Here is a 25,582-nt window from a genome sequence, read left to right as displayed (position 1 = left end):
GGCACGGGCAGCGCACCGAGCCGGTAAGAGCCGCGCGGGGACGGGGCCGCGGTTCCTCCTCCCGCAGAGAGGGACTTTGTCTTGCCCATCCTCCCTCCCTCCCCTCCGCTGCCGTGATCGGGGCCTCCCAGCTGTTTCCTCCGCTCCCCAGATGCTGGGGCAAGAAGAGGGCTGGTCCTTCCTGGGATAGCGCAGGGCCCCGGGGTGTTAGGGGTCCATCCTGAAAATGAGAGGGACAGAGAACATCTGGCAGGGGTTAATCCAGGTGAGGGCTGGCAGGAGGCGATGGGTGAAAGACTTGGGGCACTGCCTGGGCCAGCAGCGGGACAGGCAGTATGAGTGACAGCTCCATCAAAAAATCAGATCTGATGGCAGCAAAGGGGCTACTGGTTAGAATTTTGCGTGTTTATTTTTTCTTGTAAGATGCTGTAGGGTCATGGCAACTTCCCTGTAGATAGATGAGTCATGTAGTGCATGTGTGTCAACTAAGGCACAAAAAAGTATCCAGATTAGCACAAAGATCAAATAATTGTCTTGTTATTGAGGAGTGGTGGACAGCTATGGTAGGTAGCAAGCTTAGTACACACCTGGATGCTAGTCCTTTGCTGGACTGTGGGATGCTAGGATATGAGGAAGTCAGCTGTTCCCATTTCTTGGCTAGGGGTCAGGTCCTGAAAAAGGTTAGATTCTACTGGGCTCGGAAGTTCTTGTGTCTCCCATTGTGAGAGGTGGTGGGTCAAGAGTTCAGGCCATGTGCAGCATCTTCTGCATTCTTCTAGGCGTTCTCAGGGGAAGAGCCAGGATGTACAGCAATCACTGCAGCGTGAACACAGGCCTAGCAAGAGATGCAACTACGGAAAGGGAGATTGGTTTGACACTATACAAACTTGAAGGTAAACTAAGTAATAATACTTGGACCAGCAGAGTATCTTTGGGGAGTAAGTGGTAGTTTGCCTTCAGGTTAATGGAGTGTACACAATGCCAAAGAATTTCCTGTCTCTCACCTACCTGATACTTATTTTTGTTATCTCATTGTTTCTGACTTTTTTTTTTTCCTTTTTTTTTTTCAGAAAAAGTGTGATTCAAGAAAGCCACCATGAAAGGTGAGGAAGTTCGGCAGAGGAGAAAAGAGGGCAGGTCTAGGAACGGAGAGCGATCCAGGCACAGAGGAAAGAGCAAGGGTAAACACAGAGAGAGCCGGCTTGGCAGCCAGGAGGCAGAGGATGTCTCTCTGCATGCACAGCAGAAGCTGTTGGCTGAGGAGAAAGCGGCCATGGCAAAGTCACAGGAAGAGTCAGCAATCTCAATTTGCCTGCAAGTGCTCCTGCCATACCTCCTAGCTGGGCTTGGCATGGTCTTGGCAGGCATGGTTTTGGATTATGTTCAGGTAAGGGAAGGAAACTCATCTGACATACCTGATATGGGATAAGTGGGGACTTTTCTTCCAGGCAGGGGATTTGCTCTGGGATTGCCATAGTAAGGGCGAATTTGCAACAGTTTCCTATGCCAGCATGTCCCTCAAAGTCAGCTATTATGTACTGTGCAGCTCTCAAGAGATGTGTGGTGCTTTTCTGTCTCCTTTCCTCTGGATAAAAAAAAACACGGTACTAAAGAGTACATGAAGGATGATTAGGAATGTGCAGTTCTATGCAGAGATCTCCCCTAGGTCCTGGGAAGAGGGGGGGTGAGTGCAGCCTCATGGCTGGGGTGGCCCAGTGCTTTCCTGCAGGAGATAGGTTGGTGACATCTCTCATGGATGTCACTCTGGACAGTCCTGCACCCGCTGCTTCCTTGCACAAGGCATCAGCCAGCCCAACACCCTTTACACTTCATACAACAGCACAGCCCTGCCTGTGCACCACATCCTTTTCTAAGGCCTCACAGCAGATGACTTGAATTCTTTAAGTCCCATTTCTGACTCTTTGGTGGTCAGGATGCGACCTTTTTTCCTATGGTACAGCAATACAGACCTTTAAGGCAATGACCATCACCTAATTTTAGACAGCTTAAAGCTGCAGTTAATTTCCAGATTATAGTTTGCCATGCCTTTGCACTTCGGGTTACTCTAACAGCGTGGCTTTTTGTTAACCTTGTTATTTGACTAACTATCTGTGAGGTCAAACTACCCTGCCCTATCTGATACAGTGACATGGAAACTACTATGCTTACATTGACAACTTTCACAAATGTGGAGCTGTGTTCCTTTGTCATTAACCCAGGGCTGAGCTCCCTGAGCTAGAAGAGCTATAAAGGCTTAGGAGTGACACAGTATCCTTAACTGACCTTAGCATGTACTTGATACACAGCAGAATGTCTAGTCAGATCACAGAACACCAGGCAAATCCAGAACCCAGTGTCAAATACTTTTTGTCTCCCTAGACATTATTCCCAAGAGTCTTGAACACTGAGCAAATAAGAACACCATTTTTATTTTTTAGACTTTTTAGAGCTCCCTGTTCCTATGGATCTGTGACATTAAATGTATGTTTCTTCCTACTGTGAGTTATTAAAGTGTGAAATGGATTGCAGATGGGTTTATAATGTTGGAGGAAGACTTTTCCTTCAATGTTTCTTCCCTGGGAGTTTTTTTTTCCTAGGAGGAACTGAGCTACTAATATGAACAGAATGTGAGCCAAACCTCGTTCTCCTCTGAAACTGCATATGTCTGTTTTCTGTTTTTGCAAATAAAGAGCTCACTAAAAGCCATCATATTAGTGTTTAAAGTATGGGAAATCAACCCGTGCAACCCATGCAATATCTCATAGGAAACATGGCTTTTGGCAATTGGCACAGTGGCTGTTTGTGCATGACCATGGACTGCTTGAGCACATCTCATCAAGGACTTGCTGCTGCCCTTCCTTCCTGAGCCAGCCCTGGCCTTTGCCTGGCTGCTGCTGTTGTTTCTGTGGGACAGCACTGGATCCCTGAGAGTCCCTGGGCCCCAGGCACTTTCCATCTGCCTGCTTTCCACAAAAGTTCTCTGTCCTTTCCTAAAGTGGGGAGGAGAAGAGCAAGGTTAGAAACAAAAATACACTGCTTGATGGAGCAGGGAGCTCACAGAGTCAGGAGTGGTAGTGCTCGAGCCACTGGGATGTGCAGTCCCTGAGAAGCATCGTTCTCCAGTGAGCCCTTGGTGTTGGAACAGTGCTGCCTGCTGCTAACACTGCCCCACTGTGGGAACATTCATGGGTATTTCTGTCTCTTCTTTGCAGGAATGACAAGGTATGTATGAAAACTGCTCTCAGACGCTTGCCATCTTTCTGTTCTCTTTCTTGTACTGTGCCAGTGGATGGAGGATCTAGATCAGGGTCAGGACTCACCAAAGGCTGTTTCTGCTTTGACTCCTCCAGGACAGGGCTACTTGTTGAGTAGCTGGCAACATGAGGATAAGGTGTATCTGTGTGTGGAGAAGGGCAGCAGTGCAGCTCTGCAGGTTTTGCCATCTGGAGTGGTACAGCCATGAGCTGTTGGGGTTATTTTTTTTAGTTTTTTCACTAGCTAGTTACAATCTTTTTTCCGCTGTTGAGCAATGCTCTCTTTCTTCTCAAACCTGATGTATCTTTTCTGGACAAATAAGGTATATTTCTTTGCCAGGAAAATGTGATGCATCTCTCTGCTGATAAATATGGTATGGCTCTTCATCAGAGGCTCCTTAAATGCATAATAAAATGACCCAGTGTACACACATGGGTCACCTGAACCAATTACCTCTCTGCATACTGATTTATCGCTCGAGGGCTTTTTATGGTGCTTGCTTAGAAGGAGACAGATGGAGCGTGATAAACTCATAAACCCTGTCAGGCTGACGCTTTAGTACAGGATGTGTTGCTGCTGTGTTTTTTAATGTCATTTGAGTCATTTAGGCTTATTGATATTTCCTTTACATTAACATTTCTGCCTGTCATCAATCCAGTTGGCTGATACAATGGCATGTGGGACTAGGTAGGCACATTATTAGAACTTGAAAACATATGTTTTTGTCCAGAAATTTTGTCCAGAAAATATATTTTCTTTCCTTGAAGCCTCTGTGAATGACTAACCAGAACTGGGCCTTCACGCTGTCATTTCTCTCTTCCCAGCTGGTATAAAGAGGTTGGGTTGTGTGGTTACTACAGGATTTTTATTAACTTGACTCTTCCAGATATTGTGGGACTATTTTTACATTTAGGTTAGCTGAAATGTACTCTCGTGTTAGCTTTCAGCTAACAGGACCGCTGTTAGGTGGTGGAGACACATGTACACACCAAGGCAGCTGGGAGTGGAGAAGGTTTTAGGGGCTGTACCAAAATACCAGCCTACAAAGCAGCGAAGGACAGAGCCTCTGTAGCTCGCATTTGTTTCCCACTCTGCCTTGCTTCCAGGGAGATCTGCTCTGTCACCTCAGTTTGTGTGAATTCAGACCAAAGAAACCCTGTCTAAATGGCCGAGAGCTTCCTCAGTTCCCAATTTAGCTGCAAGCATGTCGTGTTCTCTCCAACTCCCCCGCAGTGCTGGGGACCCTGTCACAAGGACAGAGTCCACAAGCCTGAACTTTATATTAGCCTTTTTCTCTCTGCAGAGAATGTGAGGGAAGGGGTTGATCCATCCTAAATGGTGGTTTTAAAAGCTTTTGCACCCTCTGATTCAATTTGTTTACCCAAATTACTTATTAGAAAGAACCTCAAACATAATACCATGGCTCTTTTCCCTACATGCTTGAATTTGAGCTGAAGCCTTTACAAAGCATGATGCAATTTTTTGGCTGTATGTAGCCATGGTGCAGCTCTGTTTTTTGACCTTGTATAAGCTGCTCAACCATGGAGCCTCTGGGGTGAGACCCCCTCTCTCAAAGACAGTACCTTCCCAGGAGCGTGCAGCATGTTTCACTTTGGAACAGGAAGGGTGAGCAGCTCACAGCGTGCCCTTTCTCTCCCTTGCCTGTGGTGCAGAGAGATTATGGAGCTACCTTAAATAAGCTCCAGCTAGGACTCTTATCTTGGCCTTTGCAAACTAGCAGAAAGTTGAAGTGATGACAGCAGATAAGGGTGTTCACTTTTGAAGCTTATTGGCTGGTTCTCTGAACTTTTTTTTCCCCTGGGAGCCAGTCATTCAGAGGTTCAGCTGGCATAGCCCGATTGTTCTGCCCCGCAGAGCCCACGGAGCGGACACGAGGGGCTGGGGTCTGGAAGGGCAGATCTTGTGTCACCAGCTGTCTCAGCTGTGTCACCTGCCTGGGGATGAGACCTGCGTGATCCCGTCAGCTGAGAGAAACGCGGGCTCGTGTTTTCCTTGACCTTTCTTCACCTTGGAGAAGTGCAGAATGGATCGTGGTTGGTAACTCCCCACCTCCCGGGCCTCGGGACGGTGAGGAGAGTTCAGCAGTGCTTGTGGTGGGAGCGAGGGAGCTGGGCTGGTTTGCAGCAGGCTTACACATTAAACCATCGTATCAAACACACGCCGCGCTCTGACGAGAAATGTAACCCGAGGAGAAAGGACACCAGTGTGTTTGAGCACGCTGAGGGATTCTTGTATGACCTGTCACTCTTTCAGTGCTGTAGCCTGAGCAGGTCTTACTGGTTTTTACCAAAGTGGTGGGAGCTGAATGGGGTGTGGGCTCATTTCTATTCCTCCACAGGCATCTCTACAATCTTCTCTTCTCTTTTTTAATTCCCCCCTGGATCTAAATCAGAGAAATTGTGTCCATCGAGTTTGCTGCCACCTGGGCTCAACCCAGCTGAACCAATTTTGGAGGATACCCTTGCTGCGATCGTCTGGACGTGCTCCTAGGAGGAGAAGAAACTAAAGGAATTTGGCATCGTTGCTGTAGTTTGAGGAAAAACATTCCTTCTGACTTTGGAGAGAGCTACAAGGAGGATCTGTGTGATGTCCTGATCTTCCTTCACTTCCTGCTGAGCATGGGGTAACAGTGTGTGACCATGGTGGTCACTCAGTTACAGCTGGAACTGTGCTTCCACGGCAAGAAGCTGAGAGGTTTCACCTGCAAGTTGACCAGGTCAGCCAGTGGATTTCTCCCAGAGACTTCATTCTCCATTGCCTCCCAGATTTTTGTGCCGTTCCTTCTGGCTGGCTTGGGAATGGTAGCTGCTGGCCTCTTGATGGATGTTGTTCAAGTAGGTACCTGTGCTTAGGCAACTTGTAGTGAGAGGGTGGGCTAAGGCTCTGACCTTGAGTATTTGTGCTTGTTTGTTTCTAATGAGTGTGGTCCTAGCAGCCAGTCAGCAGTGTGGCTGTAGGCTTTTTCTGTGCTGGAGGGACACTATCCATCTCCTTTAGATCAGTAGCTGGGCTCCTTGTAATGTGGGATACTGGTTTTCAGGTGGTTGCCTAACACTGCTCTGGGTGAGCTAGACTGGGTGCTCCCTTTTCTCTGTCGAGCTAAACACTTTGGTGAAGATTCCTGTGAAGCAGCTGGATCAGGCTGCAGCATATTCTCCTGCTGCATGATATCGTTTCTTCAAAAATTGCTGATAAGGAGATCTAGGTCAGGGTTGGTATTAACTACATGTTTTACTAAGAGGCAGGTTCATGCCTTCAGTTCTTCGCAAACAATGTAATGTAATCTTTGGTCTAGAATGCATTTAGATACTGTGATGAGAGGCATGCCACCATAAAATGATTAGCATTGCCTACAAACTGAGTGCTTCTTGGGCAGTTTCTGAGGTGGGTATAAATTTAGAATAAGTTCCACTGACTGCCAGGGAGTGCTGCTGTGTTTACACCATTGTGCCCACAACCAGGATCTATCCCATCCATCTGTCTTTCCTTTGTACCAGTGGCACAAATAGAAATGAAAAATTTGATCTAGATTGGGCATCTCGTGCTGGTGGATTTGCAGATCAAAAGGCTGGCAGAGTTTCCCAAGGATATATCCTGCACTCTGAGCTCACTGGAGTACTTTGGATTCTCTGGCATTAATACCACAGGAGGGGCTAAATATGGACACTTGAATGTTTGGAAAGACAATACCTTGCTTGTTTTTTTCCTTGCTCTGGAAGAAACAAAGAAGGCAGAGAAGTCAAACTAAAGGCAACACAAGGAATATCAAGAAGGGTTAACTGGAGTGGCACAGGCTGTTGCTGTGCTGTGTTTGTCATCTCCACCTTGTGCCGTGCTTATGCACAGACCTGTCCTGCAGCATTACAGGAGTTCTCAAACTACCCAAGATGTAAAGTTAATAGTTAGCATTTGTCTCAAAGAAGGAGAGAGACGTAGCACATACCCACTCTGTACCTGGGAGTGAATAGGTCTTTGTCTAGAAGAAATCAATTCACTTGCTAAGAACTGAGCTGTGTTCAAAAATGTAACTGTATCCAAACTGATGGGAAACACAAGCCATGTATGCCTGCATTGCACCTGTCCTTTAAATAACACTGTGCAACCCAGTTTGTGTATTTGCTCACTTGACTCCTAGAAGTGGGGTCAGGTGTAAACCACAACCACAGGAAGTTTATATTTTGGTGAACTATGTTGAAATAGAAACCGTCAGTCCATGGGTTCAGCTCCCAGAGGAGGGAGCCCAGTTTTTAGCTACGCATTGGGAGTCACAACTGGCACAGGAGAGATGTTAGTGTGGTGAGCTGCCATGGTACCAACAACCCCATAGCTGAAAACAAAACCAGTAGCTGGGAAAATGCAGAGATCTTAGCCTATAAAGGTTTAGGATATTCTTCTGTGCTTCTTTATCTTTGAGCTGTTTATTTGCAACTTCCTGCAAGTGTGAGAGCTAGAAACTCACAGTCCTGTCCAACAAAAACCTAACACTAAGTTTGTTTGCTTGAGGCCAGGTACCATAAGACTCATATTGCCAGTCATGAGGGCTCACATACTAAAACTACAGGTTCTTCAAGTCCAGGAGTCTGTGATTTGCCCATTTTCTAGTGCTTCTTCTGGCTAAGGAATGTTTTCCCCTATTTGTAGTGACTGCAAAACATTCTTAGGAAACTCTGTGTCTGCCTTGGACAGGGAGATATATGGACAAGCTTAAGGACGGTATCTAGAGCATAGATAATACTGAGTTTAATCCTGCTGCCCTTCTTTTATGACATACAAAATATCTTGAAATAACTTGATTTTGTGTTGTGAGTCCAGCTGATGCTGTCTTTTGCAGGGCTCACATTGCTGTAAAGAGAACAAAGTGTAAATTACTCATTCATATCCTATCAAACTTCTCAGGATTTTATCAGTTTCTGATCTGCTCTGGGATGAAACCAAGAACTCTACATATTATTGTTTAAAAGAAAAAATCAGCAGAAGAGATTAATCTAGCCCAGACTCTAAGGCTCAGACCTGGGTCTCCCATGCTGCAGGAAAAGGATGCCCAAAGAAGCAGATGTTTGCCATTGTCTCTTCCTGTGTGTGTGCAGGTGATGCAGACTCTCTGCAGGGCTAATAGCATGACACAGGATTTTTCCTTCTGGACATTTCTGCCTCTGCTCCAGTGATCCTTGGCCCACTGGTCCATCTGGATTCTGGGCTGACTGGCATCGCTGGAGACCTTGCAGGGCCCTGCCAGTGTTTGCCCCACTTTTTTTCAGTAAGGTGAAGAATCATATTGAAGCTGGATGATCAGATTTCAAACCAGAGAATTCTAGAGGAAAGCTTCCCTTTCATTTTCCCTTTCCATGCCACTGGAGTGGGACACAGTCCAAATAAAAGTCACAGATATAAGGTATCTGTTTCCTTTGTTGACAAAAGCCCATGAGATGATTACTTTGAAAAGGATTTTGAATTGGCTTGCATTTTGTACTCCAGGATATTTTGATCTTTCTGTTGACTTGTTCAGAGCAATGGAAAACCTCTGAGGCTTCTGAGGTGCTGCCATGGGAGCTGGATGTCGTGGGGAGGTGACAGGACGTGGTTGGGTCTGTGAGGACAGTGTGAGGAGCTCCAGCAGGGCTGCACTGAGGCTGGGGGGCTGGCTCAGTGCACCCACGATAACCTCTCCTCCTCTGAGGGACCCCACGAGCAGATCGAGCTGCTGTGGGCAGAACATGGGGCTCACCAAGCTCCTTCAGAGCTGAGTAATAGGGCTGGAACTCCATTAGGAAAATGTGAAGTGGGAAAGAGTCTCTTTCTGGCTCTGTGTCCCCCTGTGTGGGTTTGCAATGCTGCATGGAATATTTTTGTTCTTTCTAGGCCAGTTTCCGTCTCAAAGGACAGAAACATTTCCTAGGCTTTCTCCAGGTGTCTTCATTTGGGTAGTTGCTTTCCTGCATGGCTCCAAACTGCCCCACTCAGCCACTCCTCCAGCTGACAGTCCTGCAAGGTGATGGCACAGGCATCATCTGTTTATTCTGTATTTCCCAGTCACTAGCACAATGGAGTCCTGGCTGTTGAGGTAGAAATCATTGTGAATCTGTCCTCAGGCTCTCGGTGAGTCACTAATGAGACTCAAATTGAGGCAATTAAGTCAGCTTTTTTTTATTAGTACAGTTGTGTGATTATTAATTGTTCAGAGCTTTCAGGTGTAATTATATGTAAGGCAGTGTCCCAAAAAATCATACCTCAGATGCTGAAACTTCTATTCTGATGGCTTGAGATGGGCAAAATCTACTATTTCACAAGGGTTGGAGCTTACCTAGATATACCAAAGTCATATTTCCCAAAGGTGACATGCACAGAAAATACAAACAGTTGAGTTTTTCTGTTGCTTTCTATTTATGTCTTTTTATGTGCAAAATATGCACGGTCTTAAGTATGAATTTCTGCATGCCTCTGTGCTTTAAGTGATTGAGGATTTTTACATTGTGACTATGAAGTCTGTTTTTTCTCCTCTTTCTTTTGAAGGTTTCAGAGATGTGTTTGGATCTTTATTCTTAATTAAAGAGAGAGGAGAGAGGGGGATATGAATCTTTAAAAGACATATCTACCCCTAGTTTTTCTCAGGTATTTAAGTTTTATGTTAACAAATTTAAGCAAAACTGCAGTGTGTCAAGTAAGGGAACAATTTTTGTGTTGTTGGTTGTTTATTCAACAGTAACATACCTTGAAACATTTTGAAATGTGCCTATTTCCAGGTCACCACTGCCAGGAAAAGTGCCTTTTTTATACTGATAATAACATTGCGCCTGTGATCTGCACTTCTGAGGTGCCTTGCACCATAAGCTCAGGACTGGCTCAGCCCCAATTTCAATTTTCTTGTCTGAGAAGGAAGCTGTGAGGTCTTCCCAGCAGACAGACACCACCAACTTCCCACAGCTTCCCACAGCTTCCCATGGCACAGCCAGAGAAAAACACCAAGCTGTTACAGCCTGTAGATATTTCCTAACAGGCTGGCAGCTGAATGTGTCACCATTTGTTGAGTCTGTCCAACTGCCTGGATATTCAGGTTTATAGAATCCCAGTGGATGTGAAAAAGGTGGGTAGGGATGTGCTGTTGTTTTGTCCTCTAGTGCCAGAATTCAGGACCACCATGGGTAATAGCCAGTGACAAGTTGGAAATAGTGAACAAATTGATTCTTCATGTGATGTGCAGCTAAACCATGGAAACTTTTGCCACAGGATGGCACATGGGTTGGAGGGGGATGTTTGGATGAAGATCTGAAAGGGAAAGCCTTTCAACACTGGTAAGTGTGCAGAAAACCCCCACCAGTTCAGTACCCTGTGGTAGACAGTTATAGTCTGGAAAACACACAGGGGAATTATCCCATTTACTTGTCATTTTTGTAGATTCTTGATTTATACACCCAGACTGGATTATTGGCAGACCTAGGGATGGGTTAGATGGACCTTTGATCTGACTCATTGCAGCCACCCTTTTTTCCTTGTATTCTGTTCTTAGATGTTGGGCTCATTACTTTTCCTTCATGCTGAGTGGCCCCATTCTGTGATTTCATCCTGATTTAAACCTCTCTGGCTACAGCAGGACTTTGCCAACACCATTGAATGCACAGAGGAGGACTGAATTCTATTCCAAGGCACTGTATAGTGCAAAATTAGAGAAGGAATGTCAGTCAACAAAGTTTCTTACATTTCCAGATTGTCTCTGGTATTGCAGCTGATTCAACAGGTTTGTACAATTCAGCTTCTGAGGAGCAACAACAGCCAAGACATTGGCCTGGCAGTTTGGCTTATGAGATATCTTAATTCAAAACCTTTTTCCAGCTGTAATGAGAATGTATTTGGTAACAGGAAGATTTAGAAGCTGCTTGTGCAGAAGAGATGCAAAATTCCCATTCCCTCCCACCACCAGTCTTAGATGCTTGACTAGAAGTTTGGTAGGAAAAGACAGACACAACTTCTTGTTATGAGTTTGGTTAGCAATAGAGTCTCCTGTATCCAGTGTCAGTGCAAAGGATGGAGAACGTGCTCTATTTCATTTAGCTTGTGAACCTTAATTACTTTTAACGTTTGTCTTGGCTGGTGCTAAAGGCAGAGTTTAATTTGTGGGTTTCTAAAATCTTCTGTTGCCCCTAGAAAGATCCTTCCCCATTAGGGTAGTGCTCTGTTGTGCATGAGATGAGAAAGAATACTGCAAGCTGAAAATTCCTTCCTTCACTCCCAAAATGCAAACCATAAAATGCATCAGGGCAGCATCTGCCCCTGTGTGCACAGGATGCCTGGAGGTGGTGAGACAAAAACCTGCTGCCCTGGGGTGCAACAGCATTGGACTGGTCAGCGTCACAAGCTGAGGTCTTTGCCTTTGTTTTCTTCCAGCACTGGGATGTGTTTCGGACAATTACAGAAGTGTTTATCCTGGTTCCTGCCTTGGTTGGCCTGAAGGGTAATCTGGAGATGACACTGGCATCCAGGCTCTCCACTGCTGTGAGTGTTAACAGGCTGGTGGGGGGTGTTGGGAGGGGGGTGATTAGCAGGAAACATCAGGAGATTCTTCATTTATATAATCACACCGTGTATGAGAGATGCCCTTTTCTGCTAAGTAGAAACTAGTGGGGTGTGAGCATTAAAATAATGTGTATGCCCTCATTTTGTAACTGGAACAGAGAATTTCCATCTGCACTTTGAAGGTGAATTAATCCCTGGGTGGCCACTTGCTGATATTTGGGGCCCTGTGACACATGAAGGAGACAAAGCCAGGGCTCCACAGCTGTCAGCTTCAGTACTGGATTGCTTTTCTGTGCCTATTGATCCTTGAGGGTTTCCCAGCAATCCTACCTCGGGGGGAGCAGACTGAGGCTTTTTGGAACCTGCAGCAGCTTTTTCTGCTCTGTATTTGATCTCTTCTATCTCCCCTATGCAATTTTGTTTACTTTGGCCTTTTTTTATTATGCCTCAGGAGAAATTGTAGCTTACCAGAGCAATTTAGGGGGAACAAAGGCTGAAAAATGGTTTAATTTGTTCAGCTTCTTGTGTGTGTGGGCTATGGTGGATATGCCCACTCCACCTTTAACTGGGTGCCCTGCAACACCTCTGCACCTCCAGAGTGAGCCTCTGATGCCCCTGGCACACTGGGCTGGTAGAAAAGTATCAAGAAGGAAGTGCAGGGAAGGCTGGGAGATGGTGACCTGAATTTACCTCTCTCTGACCCCCAGGGACCAGGTGAAACTGCCTTCAGCAGCCACCTGTACCACAGAAACAGCTTTTCAGGGTATCTCTCTTGACTCCTAGGCTAACACTGGACAGATGGATGATGCCCAGAAGCAATGGAAAATGGCCACCTGCAATCTAGCCCTTATCCAGGTGAGTCACTTCAGCTGGGAGATGAAAAACTCCCTTTTCTCTTGCTATGCTGCAGATCAGCAGCATCTGTTCCAGCAGTGCTGAATGCAGAGCTGGTGATTTGGGGCAGGTATCCTCAACACAGCCAAGCAGAGCCAGGACTTGACCTCCAATAAAGCTCTGTGTGGCCCCAGAGCTTGTAGTCTAGCTGTAAAACACATCTAAACATTCATTGTCTTTGTGGACAAACAGAACCAATAAAACAACTTTTGCAGCAGGAGCTATGGCACAGTCCCTGTTCTACAGCAGCCTCTGGATAGAGCTTGTCATTTACTGGCAGTGTTTGGGAATCAGCCTTGGGCAGGAGGGAAGAGATGGGAGAAACTGCCTCTTGTAGTTCCTTCTGCTTGCTAAAATCCAGGAACCAGCCTAGAGTTTGCACATGGCAAGACCACAGGGCTGGCAACATGTGTCTGTGTGCTTTCCCTTATCTCCCTCTGCAGCTCCAAGCTCCCCAGGAGTGCAGTGCTGATGGGGAGCCCATTTTTGTATCAACCATTCCTATGCCAATGGACTCAGTGTCCTTTGCTGAAGTGTTATCTGCCCTTTGCAGGCCCCCAGAGTTTTTCTCCAAACTTTGACATTGGATTTCTTTCTTGATCTAGTGGAGCCTTGCAGGGATGCTGTTTAAATACTCAAACAATCAGCATCTGTGCCAGGCTTTGCCCTCCAAGCTGTGTGGCAGTGCTGCAGTCGTGTGGAGCCAGGGCTGCCTGGGAGCAGATGGGACGAGTGCTCACCAGCTGTCCTTTGGTCCCCAGGTCCAGGCCACTGTGGTGGGGCTTCTGGCTGCTGTTGCTGCTGTGATCCTGGGAGCCATCTCCAAGGGCTCTGTGGAGCTGAGCCAGGCTGCTGTGCTGTGTGCCAGCAGCGTGACCACGGCCTTCATAGCTGCACTTTCCCTTGGTGAGTGGTTCTGGTTCCTCAGATCAGACATGCAGCACTCAGGTGGGGAGTGAACTGTCCCTTCCACCAGGGGGTCATCTCTCTGGTCTGGCAGAGGGAGGAGGGATGCAGGGAGCTGTGTCTGCTGCTTTCATCCTCTCTGCATCCTGCCTTTGCTTCTCTTCCCCCATGATCCGTGGTTCACTGGGCCCTCAGCATCCGCAGGCAGCAATCAAAACGTCCTTCAGCTGGCACATGAAAAATGCCCCAAGCTACGTGTGGGTGTGCAAACACCCCCACTCTGTGTCTCCTGGGTGTCACACGAGCCATCTACACTGGCCCTTTCCCAGGGGAGGGTGAAATAATGTCACACAGGGAGCAGAGGGTCTGTCAGCAGACAAATCCAGACCATGCTCGAGATGTACCTGGGTCACCCTACACCTGAGCAAGGCTGTGGTCAGCCCTGTAGCTTTCCTGCTGTGAGCTGGGAACCAGACAGTCCTCTCCCCGTGTCTCTTCCCCTTCCAGGGGAGCACGATGGGCTGGACAGTAGTTCCGAGTGGCCTGAAGATCCCCAGTTTGCAGGTCTGCCATAGGAGGGCAGCATGATACCCTGAATAGAGGCGGCTGCCACAAAGGATACCGCGAGTTTTCTGAATTAAAGGGGCGAGTTAGAACAAGTGCTTATCGCAAAGCTGGAGTTAAAGGGGGATTGTAGATGCCTTTGATGGAAAACGTGGGATGAGGCAGTTGTTAAAAAACAGCAGCTCAGCTTTCATTACTCTTCCCTACAATGTCCCTGCATGGTGTGCTACAGAGAGGCTTTGCTGCTGCACTGTCTCAGGTTTGCTGCTGACATTATTTTTTCCCTGGACACGGTCACAGGCAGGCTGTGTGTGGGTGTGCACGATGGGAAGCTGCTGGTTTTATGGCCAGGGAGGGACAGCATGAGCTGTGCAGTGGGAAGGGGAAGGTGGGTGTCTGGGAGGGCTGCTGTGGAAATGTCATGTTGTGTGAGGATGTGTTTTTGTATAAGGGATGTTGTATAAGGGAAGATGCACATGTGGCATTTCTTGGGGTACAGCTGATGCTCCTGTGCATGCTTAGCTTTGGAGGGGCTGTGTAGACAGGCACTGAGAGGTTGTGAGCTGGAGGGAATCACTATTTCTCCGGCTTCCTTTGGTGCAGCCTGTCAGCCACGGAAGGACTTTGAAGGGATGTCTTATGTCTTGTCTCAAGGCTGCCTTTGCTACTTAGCAGTGGAGTCTGGCCAGGCAGGGCTTATTCCAGGTGCTCCTTCCACAGGCCTGTGAGAGATCTGATAGCTGAGGGATTCCCACATGGTCATCAGGGTTTGGGGGTTGTGCTCCTAAATTTACCTGGGCAAGAAAAAGTTCCCTTCTCCCCAAAAATGCTGGAAAGCAGCTCAATATTCCAGGTGCACCTCAGAGGACAAGGGAAGAGATGTGGGCCACCACCATCACCCCTTGAGTCTGGAGCTGTTCACTGCACCAATATCCACCCAGTGCAAATTAAAGCAGCCCCAAAGACTCTAGGACATGAGGACTCAGTCTGATGGCTGGCCTGAAAGGCTCATGCAGGCTACTGTAAGGAAGCTCATTGCTCCTTAGTGATTAAAACTTTGAGAAATTTCAGTCTAATATGGAAAATATCTTCGTGCTGTGGAATCCAGAGGAGGGGATGGCACCAGGAGGCTGCTGCATGCCTTCTGTGTGCTTATCTATGAGTCTGCTTCGTGCCTGGTCCTGCTTCAAGGCAGCAAAGATTAGGCTGCTCAGGAGGGGAGCTTCTACACTTGGGCTGCCTGCTGGTATCTCCTTTGATCCCTGGAATTTGCTTGTGTGCCTCTGGGCCCTTGGTGCAGTTTATAAGGACAGAGTCATGCACTTCAGGTTGGTGAAAACAAGAGGACAAATTTCTGGGGGTGTCCAGTCTCCAGCTGCATGGTGCTGTTGTGGGTAATGTGCTTCTCGCTTCTCTTAGACCCCCACGTCCCTCTGGGAACCAGAACAGCAGCTCTGGGGTAAAACACAGCAGAAGGCTTTCTCTAATGCCAGCTCTGTGTCTTCTCTAGGTCTGGTGATGATTGGTGTGATCATCGGAGCAAGGAAAGTTGGGATCAATCCAGACAATGTCGCCACACCCATAGCAGCGAGCCTTGGAGATCTGATAACCCTCTCCCTCCTTGCAGGAATCAGCAGTACACTCTTCAAATACATAGGTACAGTGTTCAGCAGGGAATTGCAGCTCAGCAAGGGAGCTCACAAATCCTTGTGAAATTATTCAGGCAGCCTCTGCATTTCTGGTATGTTTCAGAATGGAGGCTGTCATGCCACTGGGGTAGAAAAATGACCAAAGAGGCTTTTTCCAGACTCTCTTTTAGTAACAAACTGGAAGGCAGAACCTAATAAACACAACTGGGATTTGTCAAAGAAATGACCAACATGTATTGTGCAGCTTTGCAACAGAAGGCTGACATATGTGACACTGACTCTGTTCCTCAATCTGTCACTAGCCAAGCAAAACTACTGCCTGTGCATGGCTAATAGCAGGTCCTTCTTCACAAGGCAATTTCAGGGTTTTGGCACTAGTAAAATATTCTTGTATCCTCTCACATGAAGGGTCATGGATGAACGAGGTATTCAGCTGGAGGGAAGTAGTCTGCAGTGTTTTGTGCCTGCAGGACTCTGAGTAGGAGTTGTGGTTTGGGGCTAGCTGTGCTGCTGGTTGCCAAAGACTTGGGCACCTGATGATCCTCAGAGGCTCAAAACATGGGTGATGTCTGTTGCTTTTAAAGTGTTAGGCTACTTCCTGTGAGCCTAAGCTAGAACAGAAAGGGGAAAATGAAAAGATCCAGCAAACTCCGTACCATTTGAAACCCAAACTGTTGCTTCAGACTGAGCAGAAGCAGCGAGGCAGCTGTTCTCAGTTTGCATAACTCATTCCATGTGCAAGCACAAGTGAGGGAATGAAGGAGCACACACTGCAGGAAGAGGCCTATGAATCGCTTCCATCCACTCCTCCCTGAGCTTCAGAGGTGCTTTTTTTTTTAATAGGATTTTTCCATGATGCCATCACACCTGCATCCATAAAACTAATCTGTCTTTCAGTTGCTGTGCCTCAGATAATATCTCCCAGGGAGCACAGGGTCAGAACAACAGGATAACCTCTGTGGCTGTGACCAGAGAGCATTTCTGGGGTTGACAGAGTAGTTTAAAGAGCCTCTTGAGAGGGAAAATAGTCAGCACACAGACACCAAGTCGTTGGGAGCATGAAGTGAAGCAGGTAGGAGGATGGCACTGCTGATGGTGCTTGAACAAATCCATTTCCCTGCCCAGTGTGTAAAAAGGTACAGGTCACACTTGGAAAACTTCTGGGTCCTTTCAAAATGTATATGTATCCTTCAAAAATACTGAAGAGTCTGTGATGTTTGAAGTACTGTGTGCCACATGATATAGCACATTCTCCTTCTGCAGACTATCCTCTTGCCACAGAAGATTCTCAATTTTTTTTTTTAAATTGCCTCTGGTCCTTCTCAGTCCTGCATAAAGGAGATACAAAGTGGGCCAAAGGGTTTCAGCTTGCTTATGGGCTGCCTGTGAGAGAATGTGGCAGAACTGGAATGCAGAGCCTGAAGACCATTCATCCTACCAGGAGTCTTTCTGTGGGCTCTGATAAGGTTTGATCACCTCCAGTGCTCTGTGTCTGCATTATCTAAGAAGGAATTAATTGCTCAAAACGTCATGTGGTGTGGGTAAGAGGCCCAGTACAGCAGCTGTCTGTTGTACAACCCACTCGTCCTGGATGACTCCAGGTGGCAAAGTGCACTGACAGTACTCTAAAGTCCCCAGGAGTTGCGTTTCAGTGCCCACTGAAGCCACTCGTGAGGAGTTGCACCTCTTTGTGTAAGAGCCTTTCATTCACAAAGGATGCCATCACATCAGTGCTGTCGCATCCAGGTAGCCCAAGGCCCTGGCAGTGGTGTTTTTAAAAATGCACACTTTGAGCTGCTTCATCTCCCAGAATACCTGCAAAGTTGGCATTACATCCTGCTGCCTCTGGCCCCAGCTCAGAGACCAGATGGAGAGCTTTGTTGAAGCAGCATTTTTGTATCAAAAGGGTTGGCACCAGCCCCATTGCTCGAAGGTGTTTCTCATGCTTCTGAGTCATGTTTATTTTCTTTTAGTGCTGCACATCTACTTATTTTTTAATTTCTTTGCTTCTAAAGATCACTCCAAAGCTATGCCTCTGCTGAATGGAAAAAGCACCTAATGGAAACACATTCAAGCTAGCACAAAAGAAACCCCAGATCTTAACTGGCTTATACGTGCCAGAGAACATTTGTTCCTATAGAGCAGACCAGCTGCTCAGCAATTCTGCTAGCTTGCCTCCTAAAGTACTTCTTACCTCTTCTTTTAGGTGAATGTAAGAGGTGTCTGCCCTAAGTGGGATACAGCTTCCACACAGGAGTTTCCCCCTTGCCCTACTATTTTATTTGTACCCTGAAGCCAGAAATTTTGTAACTTTTTGTCTTTCTTAGTTGGAGATGGAATTGGAGAGTTCTTCGTCTTTAAATATAACTTGCTTTGAATCCTGCTGATTTTCAAACAGCATCCTCTAGCAGTGAATTTCAGGGATTAATTATGGATTTCTGTGGTGGAGTGAGGTGGTTTTGTGGGGACTATCATGCTTCATGTGATTTTTCCTCTAACATAACTCAATTGAAGCAAGAGTCCTGCTGCCTTTCTTCCCATCTTTGTGCAATACAATTTTGGCAACCAGTGAAGCTACGGGTATTTAAATCAAGATTTCTTTTCCTATTCACACTGCCAGATGTGAAGTACCTTTCTCCTCTGATCTGTGCTGTCTTCATTGTCATGATCCCTCTCTGGGTTGCTATTGCCAAGCAAAGTCCTTCCCTGGCCGAAGTCCTGAAGTCTGGGTGGCAGCCGGTTATTGTTGCCATGAGCATCAGCAGGTAAGCGAGGCACTGCTCCCCGCCCTGCCCTGTCTGCACACTGCAGAAAGACCCTGGGCTCACTCACAGGGTCAGAGGTGACCCTGGGAGGGACAGCAGAAGGGTATTTGCCCAGAGCTTCTCAGCCACTCACTCTCCAACAGGCTGTGAGGCAGCAGATGAGAAGCCCCCCAAAGGACTGGAAAAAACAAATCATTCCAAGTCTCACTTGCACATCCAGGCACCACATGGGTGAAAGCCAGGAAGCTGAAAGCACAGATGATGATCATCACAAATTGTCAGGCTTCAGCCTCATTTTTACTCAGCTGCAAAGAGAAAATACTGGTAAATGTAGAGCCAGGTAGTTCATTCCTCTTGTGCAACATCTTTCACAACCAGCTGAGATCTGGAAGAGAATTTTAAAAAACTGCTAAAGCCAGTATAGAAGTGTAACAAAACTTTGTGGGAGGATGATAAAGGTTTCCTAACTACTACCAGTTTTGCTTGGGGGTGAACAAGGAAGCCCTCCTGAACTCATTATACCATTAAAAACAACTGTAATGCTTTCTGTTGGTGAAAACTGAGCTGTAAAATGAGTACATGGTGAACAGCCCAGCCCTGGCAATGGAGAAGATGCAGTAACCCATGTCAGTGTGCAATTTTCACAGTGTAGGAATCTCCCTGGGAAAAGATTGATCCACTCTGATTTCCTGTCCTTTTCTTAACAGCATTGGAGGGCTCATCCTGGACAAAACTGTGACTGATCCAAACTTTGAAGGCATGGCAGTTTTCACACCTGTGATAAATGGTAGGTTGGGCATGGGGGTTCTATGCATGCTTTTATTTTTACCCCCCCTTCCTCCCAAACATTCTGATATCCACCATTGCCCCTACACAGTGTTCAAATCCCATCATGAGTGGATGTGAATCTCCTGGTCCCCATCACATTCCTGTTATGTTTTGAGCTGTCTCTGGAGCAAAATAGCAGTGAGGACAGAGCTGTACAAAAAGGTTAACAGCATCTCTGAGAGCTAGGTTGACACTTTTCATAACATCAGACCTACTGGGATGTCACAATAAATCCATTTTCCCTTCTTTCCTTCCCTCCGCTCAGTAATTTGTGCTGTGCAATCATCCCCTATAGAGACTGTTGATAAATATTAATATAATAAGATTATATATGTGTATGTATCTAAAAGATGATAAGTATGGATTGGATATAATTTTTATATATATTTCAACATATTTTATGTGTATATCTATATCTATATCTATATACCTATATATATATATATTTTTATATTCACAGTGCTTTTATACACACACCTATCAGCACAAACTGCAGAGGATCCTGGTAATCTCTGAAGATCCACTATCTTATTTTTCTGCTAATGTAACATTCATTTAGGACAGGCCCATTCCAAGGCAAGCCCAGGTTCCTCGGGCCTCATGCCACCCTCAGAGCGTGGTGTCCTGTTGCAGTGCCAGAGGGTGTCACCCTGCTGCCACCTTCCTGGGTCTGCATAAAGACAACCACCTTGCTGACAAACCCTTTCCAGCATGATTACTCAAGGAACCTGCTTGGGAAGGTCAGCAGGCATTTAGCAGAGCAGTGACAGCCCCAGGCATGGCTCTGTGGGGACAGGTGACCCGTTTGGCAGAGCTGCTGGCAGAGTTAGGAGGTGCTCTGGGTCTTTGCACAGGCAGCCCTTGACCCTGCATGTGCAAAGTGTGGCACTGCATGGCTCAGACTGGTCCCATCTTGAGCTACAGTGCGACAGCCTGGGTATTTTCACTTTGATTCCCATCTGGAAAGTCTCACATTTAATGATGATTTCTTTTCCAAGGAAGGGAAAGTATGAGAAGCCTGTAGCATCTGGCTCACCGTTATCTTTACTGTGGCATTTCCACCCTGAAAATACTTAGGGTGGTGGAAGTTTGCTCCATAGCTCATTATCCTCTATTTTCTACTGGAAAATGTAGCTGCTTTTTAATGTTTGCTTCAATTAATCAGTCTGGAAGAAATTAATTTACTTTAATTAGCTAACATATTTGGGTTCTAATTCATTCTCATGATGCTTTCTCACTTAACAAGTGTGTTAGGTACCTTCAGACAGACATATAATCACTCTGTGATGTTTTGTTGTCTTTTTAACAATAATGGTTCTCTGAGTGAGTAAATCCAAGAAGTGGCCATGAGCAGCATCTGCACTGCTTTCCTCAGGTGCTGCTCACAGACTGTGTCAAACCAGGTGCAATTACATCATCTTCAGAGGCCACATGGCATTTACATCCAGTGCTGGGGAGAAAGGGAAAATGTTTTCAGTCAGAAGTCAGAAGAACACAATTACTGGAGCCTTCTTGATTTCTGGGAGCTGTTCCTGCAGAGTGAATAGTGCAGCACCACTAGGGTGCAGGGGTCAGGTCTTCTCTTTCTCTCACTGCTGCTCTCAGTGAATGCAGATCAGCTCACCTTAGGCTAGATTTTAGACTGATGTTTCCTGTTGTGGTGAAGGTGGGTTACAGGTTTTCTGTGTTTTGTCCTCACAGGTGTTGGGGGGAATCTGGTTGCCATCCAAGCCAGCCGAATTTCTACATTCCTGCACTTCTGGAGCATGCCTGGAGTTTTGCCCTACAAGATGAGGCAGAACTGGCCCAACCCATGCACTACATTCTTCTCATCAGGTAGACCCTGAGCCCTTGTTATCCATGTCTCAGGGCCTGTCATCACAGATAGCTCCTTTCCCAAGCCTGGTTGGTGAAGGACTAGGTGGGTTTCAAAGGCAGAACTTTCCCCTTCCACAGAGAATACTCAGATCAGAGAGGAAGCATCTTTGCAGTGGGCAGCATGAAAGAAAGGCTTATGGCATATTTGCTCACTGACATGCAAAGAAAGTGGCCTTCAGGGAGCACTAAAGAAAGTAATTGAAATAGAATGTTAGATTTGATCTAACAGAAAGTAATTTTAATGGCCAGCCTAGAGCCATCACCTGTGGACAGAGCAGTGAATAGACCATAATCTTGCAGAAAATCAGCAATTCCTCCATCTTCAGCACTGGAAATACTTAAGCATCAGCAAAACTCAATTTTGGGTCTGTTAGTCTTTATAGAGCTCCTCTTGATTTTCCCTGTTAGGTTGAGAGTTAGTGCTAGATCAAAATATAAGTTGGGAAAATGTGTTGTAGTGCTGCAGAGCAGGAGTTGTGGGAGGCAGAGAGCAGCTGAGAGGAGTGTCTGCAAGAGTCAGAGTGGGTTGGCACAGAGCACAAAGCTTCTGACATGTAGTTTCAACGCTAGACAAAGCTGCTGGATTCATCCTGCAGATGCTTCCCATGTCTGTGTGATCTAGAGAAGGCATTAGCAATGTGGTTGGTGGAAGGGGGCAGCCTCAGGTTTATGCATTAAAATATGCAGTGTCCTGTCCTCCCTTCCCCCTCTCCAGCTGCTGTTACCTCTGTTTCTGTCTCTGTGCTCTGCAGGGGTGAATTCCAAGTCAGCCCGGGTCCTGTTCCTCCTGGTTATCCCAGGGCACCTCGTGTTCCTCTACACCATCCATCTGCTGCAGGGAGGCCACACGTCCCTGTCCTTCACCTTTGTGATGTTCTATCTGGCTGCTGCTTTGCTGCAGGTAAGCCCCAAACTCTCATCCAAAAGGAACCTATCAGATAAGATCAAACCAGTATTCTCCAGCTTAAAAAGGAGCCACAGTAAACCATTCAGCAGCAGCCTCTCATTTCAGCTCTCGTTTCAGCTGTGCTTCTACCAAGAATCATGTACATTCTGTAGGTCCAGTAATACTTCACCCAAATTGCCAGGCTCTAGTCTCCCACATGAGCACAGCTGTGCTTTAGGGTGAGTGAGGGATCAGGCATGAGAGCAGGAAAAGTTCTCAACATCCACTGAGCTGCAGTAAGTGTGCAGAGACACTCTTAGCAAGGAAGCACCTTGTTTTAAAATGTTCATTCCTTGAATCTCTAAGCTCCAAGTATTTCCAGGCTGCCACTAGTCACCCCAGCAAGGGGCAAGTGAGGAGCAGTGAACTCCAGCCAGCAGGTTTCCTCACCCATTTTAGAAACCACTGTCACATATTGTGGTGAAGACCTAGGGAATCCCTCTGGGCAGGGCCATGTGGCTAAAACACAAAGGGAAAGCCCAGACCCTGTGCAGTTCATCTTCAAAAGTAAAAGCTCCTGGTAGGCAATGGGCAGATCATCTGCTTGATCTCTTTTGCTGTATTTCCTGCCCTGTAAAGTTTATTTTTCTCACTCAGAAATGCATGTGGCTGTTGCCTGAACTCAGAGGCTCTGACTTCACTTGCCCTTTTAAATCAGTGATTCATTAATCTGCATGATGAGGTGACTGACTCTCACTTTGCCTTACAAGCAGCCTTGTGTCTGAGGGTGAATTCCTTGTGTGTGTAAACAATCAGTTTTTCTTGACCTTTGCACAACCCTAAGCCCAGCAGCACAGCCACAGTTGTAAAGGAAAATATTTATTCTTCTCTTTATGCATTGAGGTAACTCCTCAACCAAAGCCAAGCATGAAAATACAAAGAATAAATGACAGCATAAAGAGCAGCATCCCAGCAACACCACTGCCCCTGGAAGATTCCCATGGAGGCCAGTGGAGGAGAATACACTCAGCCTGGCCCTTTTCTCTATTATTCCCTCTATTATGCTTTATAAAGACAGAAAGAAAGAGGGTTGGGGGGAAAATTTGGGTCAGTTGGAGGAAGCCCAAGATCAGAGGCCCAGAAAACATGACCTCAGAGGAGTGATTGAATGGACTGGGGTTAACTAGTCCTACGTAGAGAGTCTTGAGAAAAAAGGTTAACAGCATTTAAACTACCAAATTTCTGTAGGGAGGGACAGAATAACATTTGCTATGTGGTCACTAGCAGAGGAAACATGAAATCATGGTTTTCAGATGGAAAAAGGTAGGTTTATGTTAGGCCTTGGGAAAACAAAAATGGAGAAAAAGAAGCCATGGGGCTGATTGCTTAGAGTGTGGCATCTCCATCTCTGAGGGTTGTTTAGCACAAGTCAAACCAATTTTCCATCAGGAAAGATGTGGATGTATTTGATCCTGAATTGAGGAAGACAAATTATCTATGTAACTTTTGCGTTTCCATCCAGCTTTAGTTTCTGTCATTCTGTTATTTAATTTGCTTCCCCCATCTCTCCTCCTCTCTTTCTCCCAACCCAGCTTGCAGTTTTCACCTTTAGAAATGCTGCCTCAGGCTTTGGTTACTGATGTACTGTGGTCTCCCATGGAGGGACCACAGATGTGGGGTGCAAATACTCTCTCCCTTCTTAATTCAATTAACTACACAGTCTTTAATCTTTAACCAAAGTATTTTTTTCTTCCATCTGTTTATCAGAATTGGGAATGAAATAAGAATTAAAAGAAATCACAACAAAAAATTTTAAACTGTCAAGATGAAACAAAGATTTTTTTTCCTTATTTTTTTTTTTTTTTTTAAACATGTCAGTTCTGCTTGGGATATCTTTGATGTAAAAACTGCCTCAAACTCAAGTTGTCCACTGAGACTTTTAGGAAAAACAAAGTAGACATGATCTGAATTTCTAATGGAAAAAAAGAAGGATGAAGAGAAAAAAGTCTGGCTATGAACTTGTCCTTTGGGGTTGCCTGTATATTCACCTTCCATCTGGTGGAGTGAGTGGGAGCTCTCCCATTCAAGGCACGGGAATAGGAACCGTACCTTTGGGAGATGTTTTTGGTGTGGCCAGGCTCTGGTTTGGGCAGGCAGTGATGGTGAGCAGTTCAAGCAGGGTCTCCACACTTGTGGCTGGCAGCAGAGGACTCTGGCACCGTGGGTTATGTGATGACAAAGGGTAGGAGGCAGCTACTCCCATCCCATCCCATCCCATCCCATCCCATCCCATCCCATCCCATCCCATCCCATCCCATCCCATCCCATCCCATCCCATCCCACTGGGGAAGCTCAGCTCTGCTGGGGAAGGTGTGGCTGCTCAGTGCCCCCTGTTAGCTCTGGTACCCTGGCCATGGCCCCATCCCTTTGTCTTTGAGCTGAGGTTTGTGTGTTACCTTTCCATGCCTCACAGCAGGGCTGTCTTGCCTCCCTCAGGTGGGGATCCTGCTCTACGTGGCCGACCTGATTGTGCGCCTGATGTGGAGGAAGGCTCTGGACCCAGATAATTTCTCCATCCCCTACCTCACAGCCCTGGGTGATCTCCTGGGCACCGGGTTCCTGGCCATCTGTTTCCGCCTCGTTTGGCTCATCCACGGCACAGAAATGAACCTGGGGAACTGAGGCTGCTCTCATCCCTCGTGCGATACGGTGCTTTCCTCCCGGACACCGCTGGGATCAGCGCCGGCTCACCCGGCTGGGCTGGGCCTCCCCTGCCACCCCGACACCCCCTGCCCTCCCCACCGTGCCTTAAAGCCGGGCTCGCTGAGGAATCAGCACCCCCAGCCCTCACAAGTGAGCAGGATGGTTTTAAGAACACCTGCTGCTCACACCTGCACCTGGCAAAGGAGGCAGCAAGGAGCGTTTGGGCCGCTGGGAAGGAAGGAGCTCCTGGGCCGTGGTCTCAGCCCCCAGCACTGACACAGCCCTGAGCCCGCTCCAAAGCCTGCCGAGGGCACTGCGGCTGATCCTGCAAGTGGATGTTGCATCCCTCCATTGGACTCTGACTTTCCATCAAGGGAAATTCTTTATTTGCCCCACTTTTCTCCTGCTGAATCCCTGGAGTAGCAGAGCAACCACGTCTTTAAACTTGTCTCCTCTCCATTGCTCAGAGGCTCAGGATCTGAGGCAGTGAGTTGCTGGCTCATGCCCAGCAGAAGGTTATCTAGGGATACTACATACCTGCCCTGACAGCATTGCTGGTGCCTGACCAAAAAGCTGGTTAGATGGCATTTTGAGGGCAGGAAGGTTTGTTTTTACGGTTTATGAAATGTCCAGTAGTTAAAATGTTTATAGAAACACACACATAAATAAAGTGGGTAAAAAAATAAATGTAATGCTGTGGATTTGCAGGTTGCTTTTTTCTTGCC

At 46.7% G+C, this 25,582-nt stretch overlaps 1 protein-coding gene across 7 annotated transcripts; it reads left to right on the top strand.

The window, feature by feature from the left end:
* The first annotated feature begins 823 nt into the window (after positions 1–823).
* Positions 824–25,558, top strand: SLC41A3 (solute carrier family 41 member 3). Of its 7 annotated transcripts, none has more exons than XM_015641124.3 (11): positions 824–893; positions 1,071–1,387; positions 11,656–11,763; positions 12,568–12,639; positions 13,440–13,584; positions 15,659–15,805; positions 18,418–18,562; positions 19,270–19,349; positions 21,092–21,226; positions 22,021–22,169; positions 24,651–25,558. In XM_015641124.3, exons 2-11 carry the CDS (start codon positions 1,097–1,099, stop codon positions 24,834–24,836), a joined length of 1,458 nt encoding a protein of 485 aa, XP_015496610.1. In that variant the 5' UTR covers positions 824–893; positions 1,071–1,096; the 3' UTR covers positions 24,837–25,558. The 7 variants fall into 7 exon arrangements, with proteins under 7 accessions (XP_015496610.1, XP_015496614.1, XP_015496613.1 ...); XM_015641128.3 differs by lacking the exon at positions 824–893 and adding an exon at positions 5,669–6,110 and having other exon boundaries at positions 1,371–1,387; XM_015641127.3 differs by lacking the exons at positions 824–893; positions 1,071–1,387 and adding exons at positions 1,453–5,343; positions 5,669–6,110.
* The last annotated feature ends 24 nt before the right edge of the window (positions 25,559–25,582 follow it).

The sequence above is a fragment of the Parus major genome, chromosome 12 (assembly GCF_001522545.3).
Source record: "Parus major isolate Abel chromosome 12, Parus_major1.1, whole genome shotgun sequence".
NCBI classification, from domain to species: domain Eukaryota; kingdom Metazoa; phylum Chordata; class Aves; order Passeriformes; family Paridae; genus Parus; species Parus major.
This window is presented reverse-complemented; position numbering and strand designations above follow the sequence as displayed.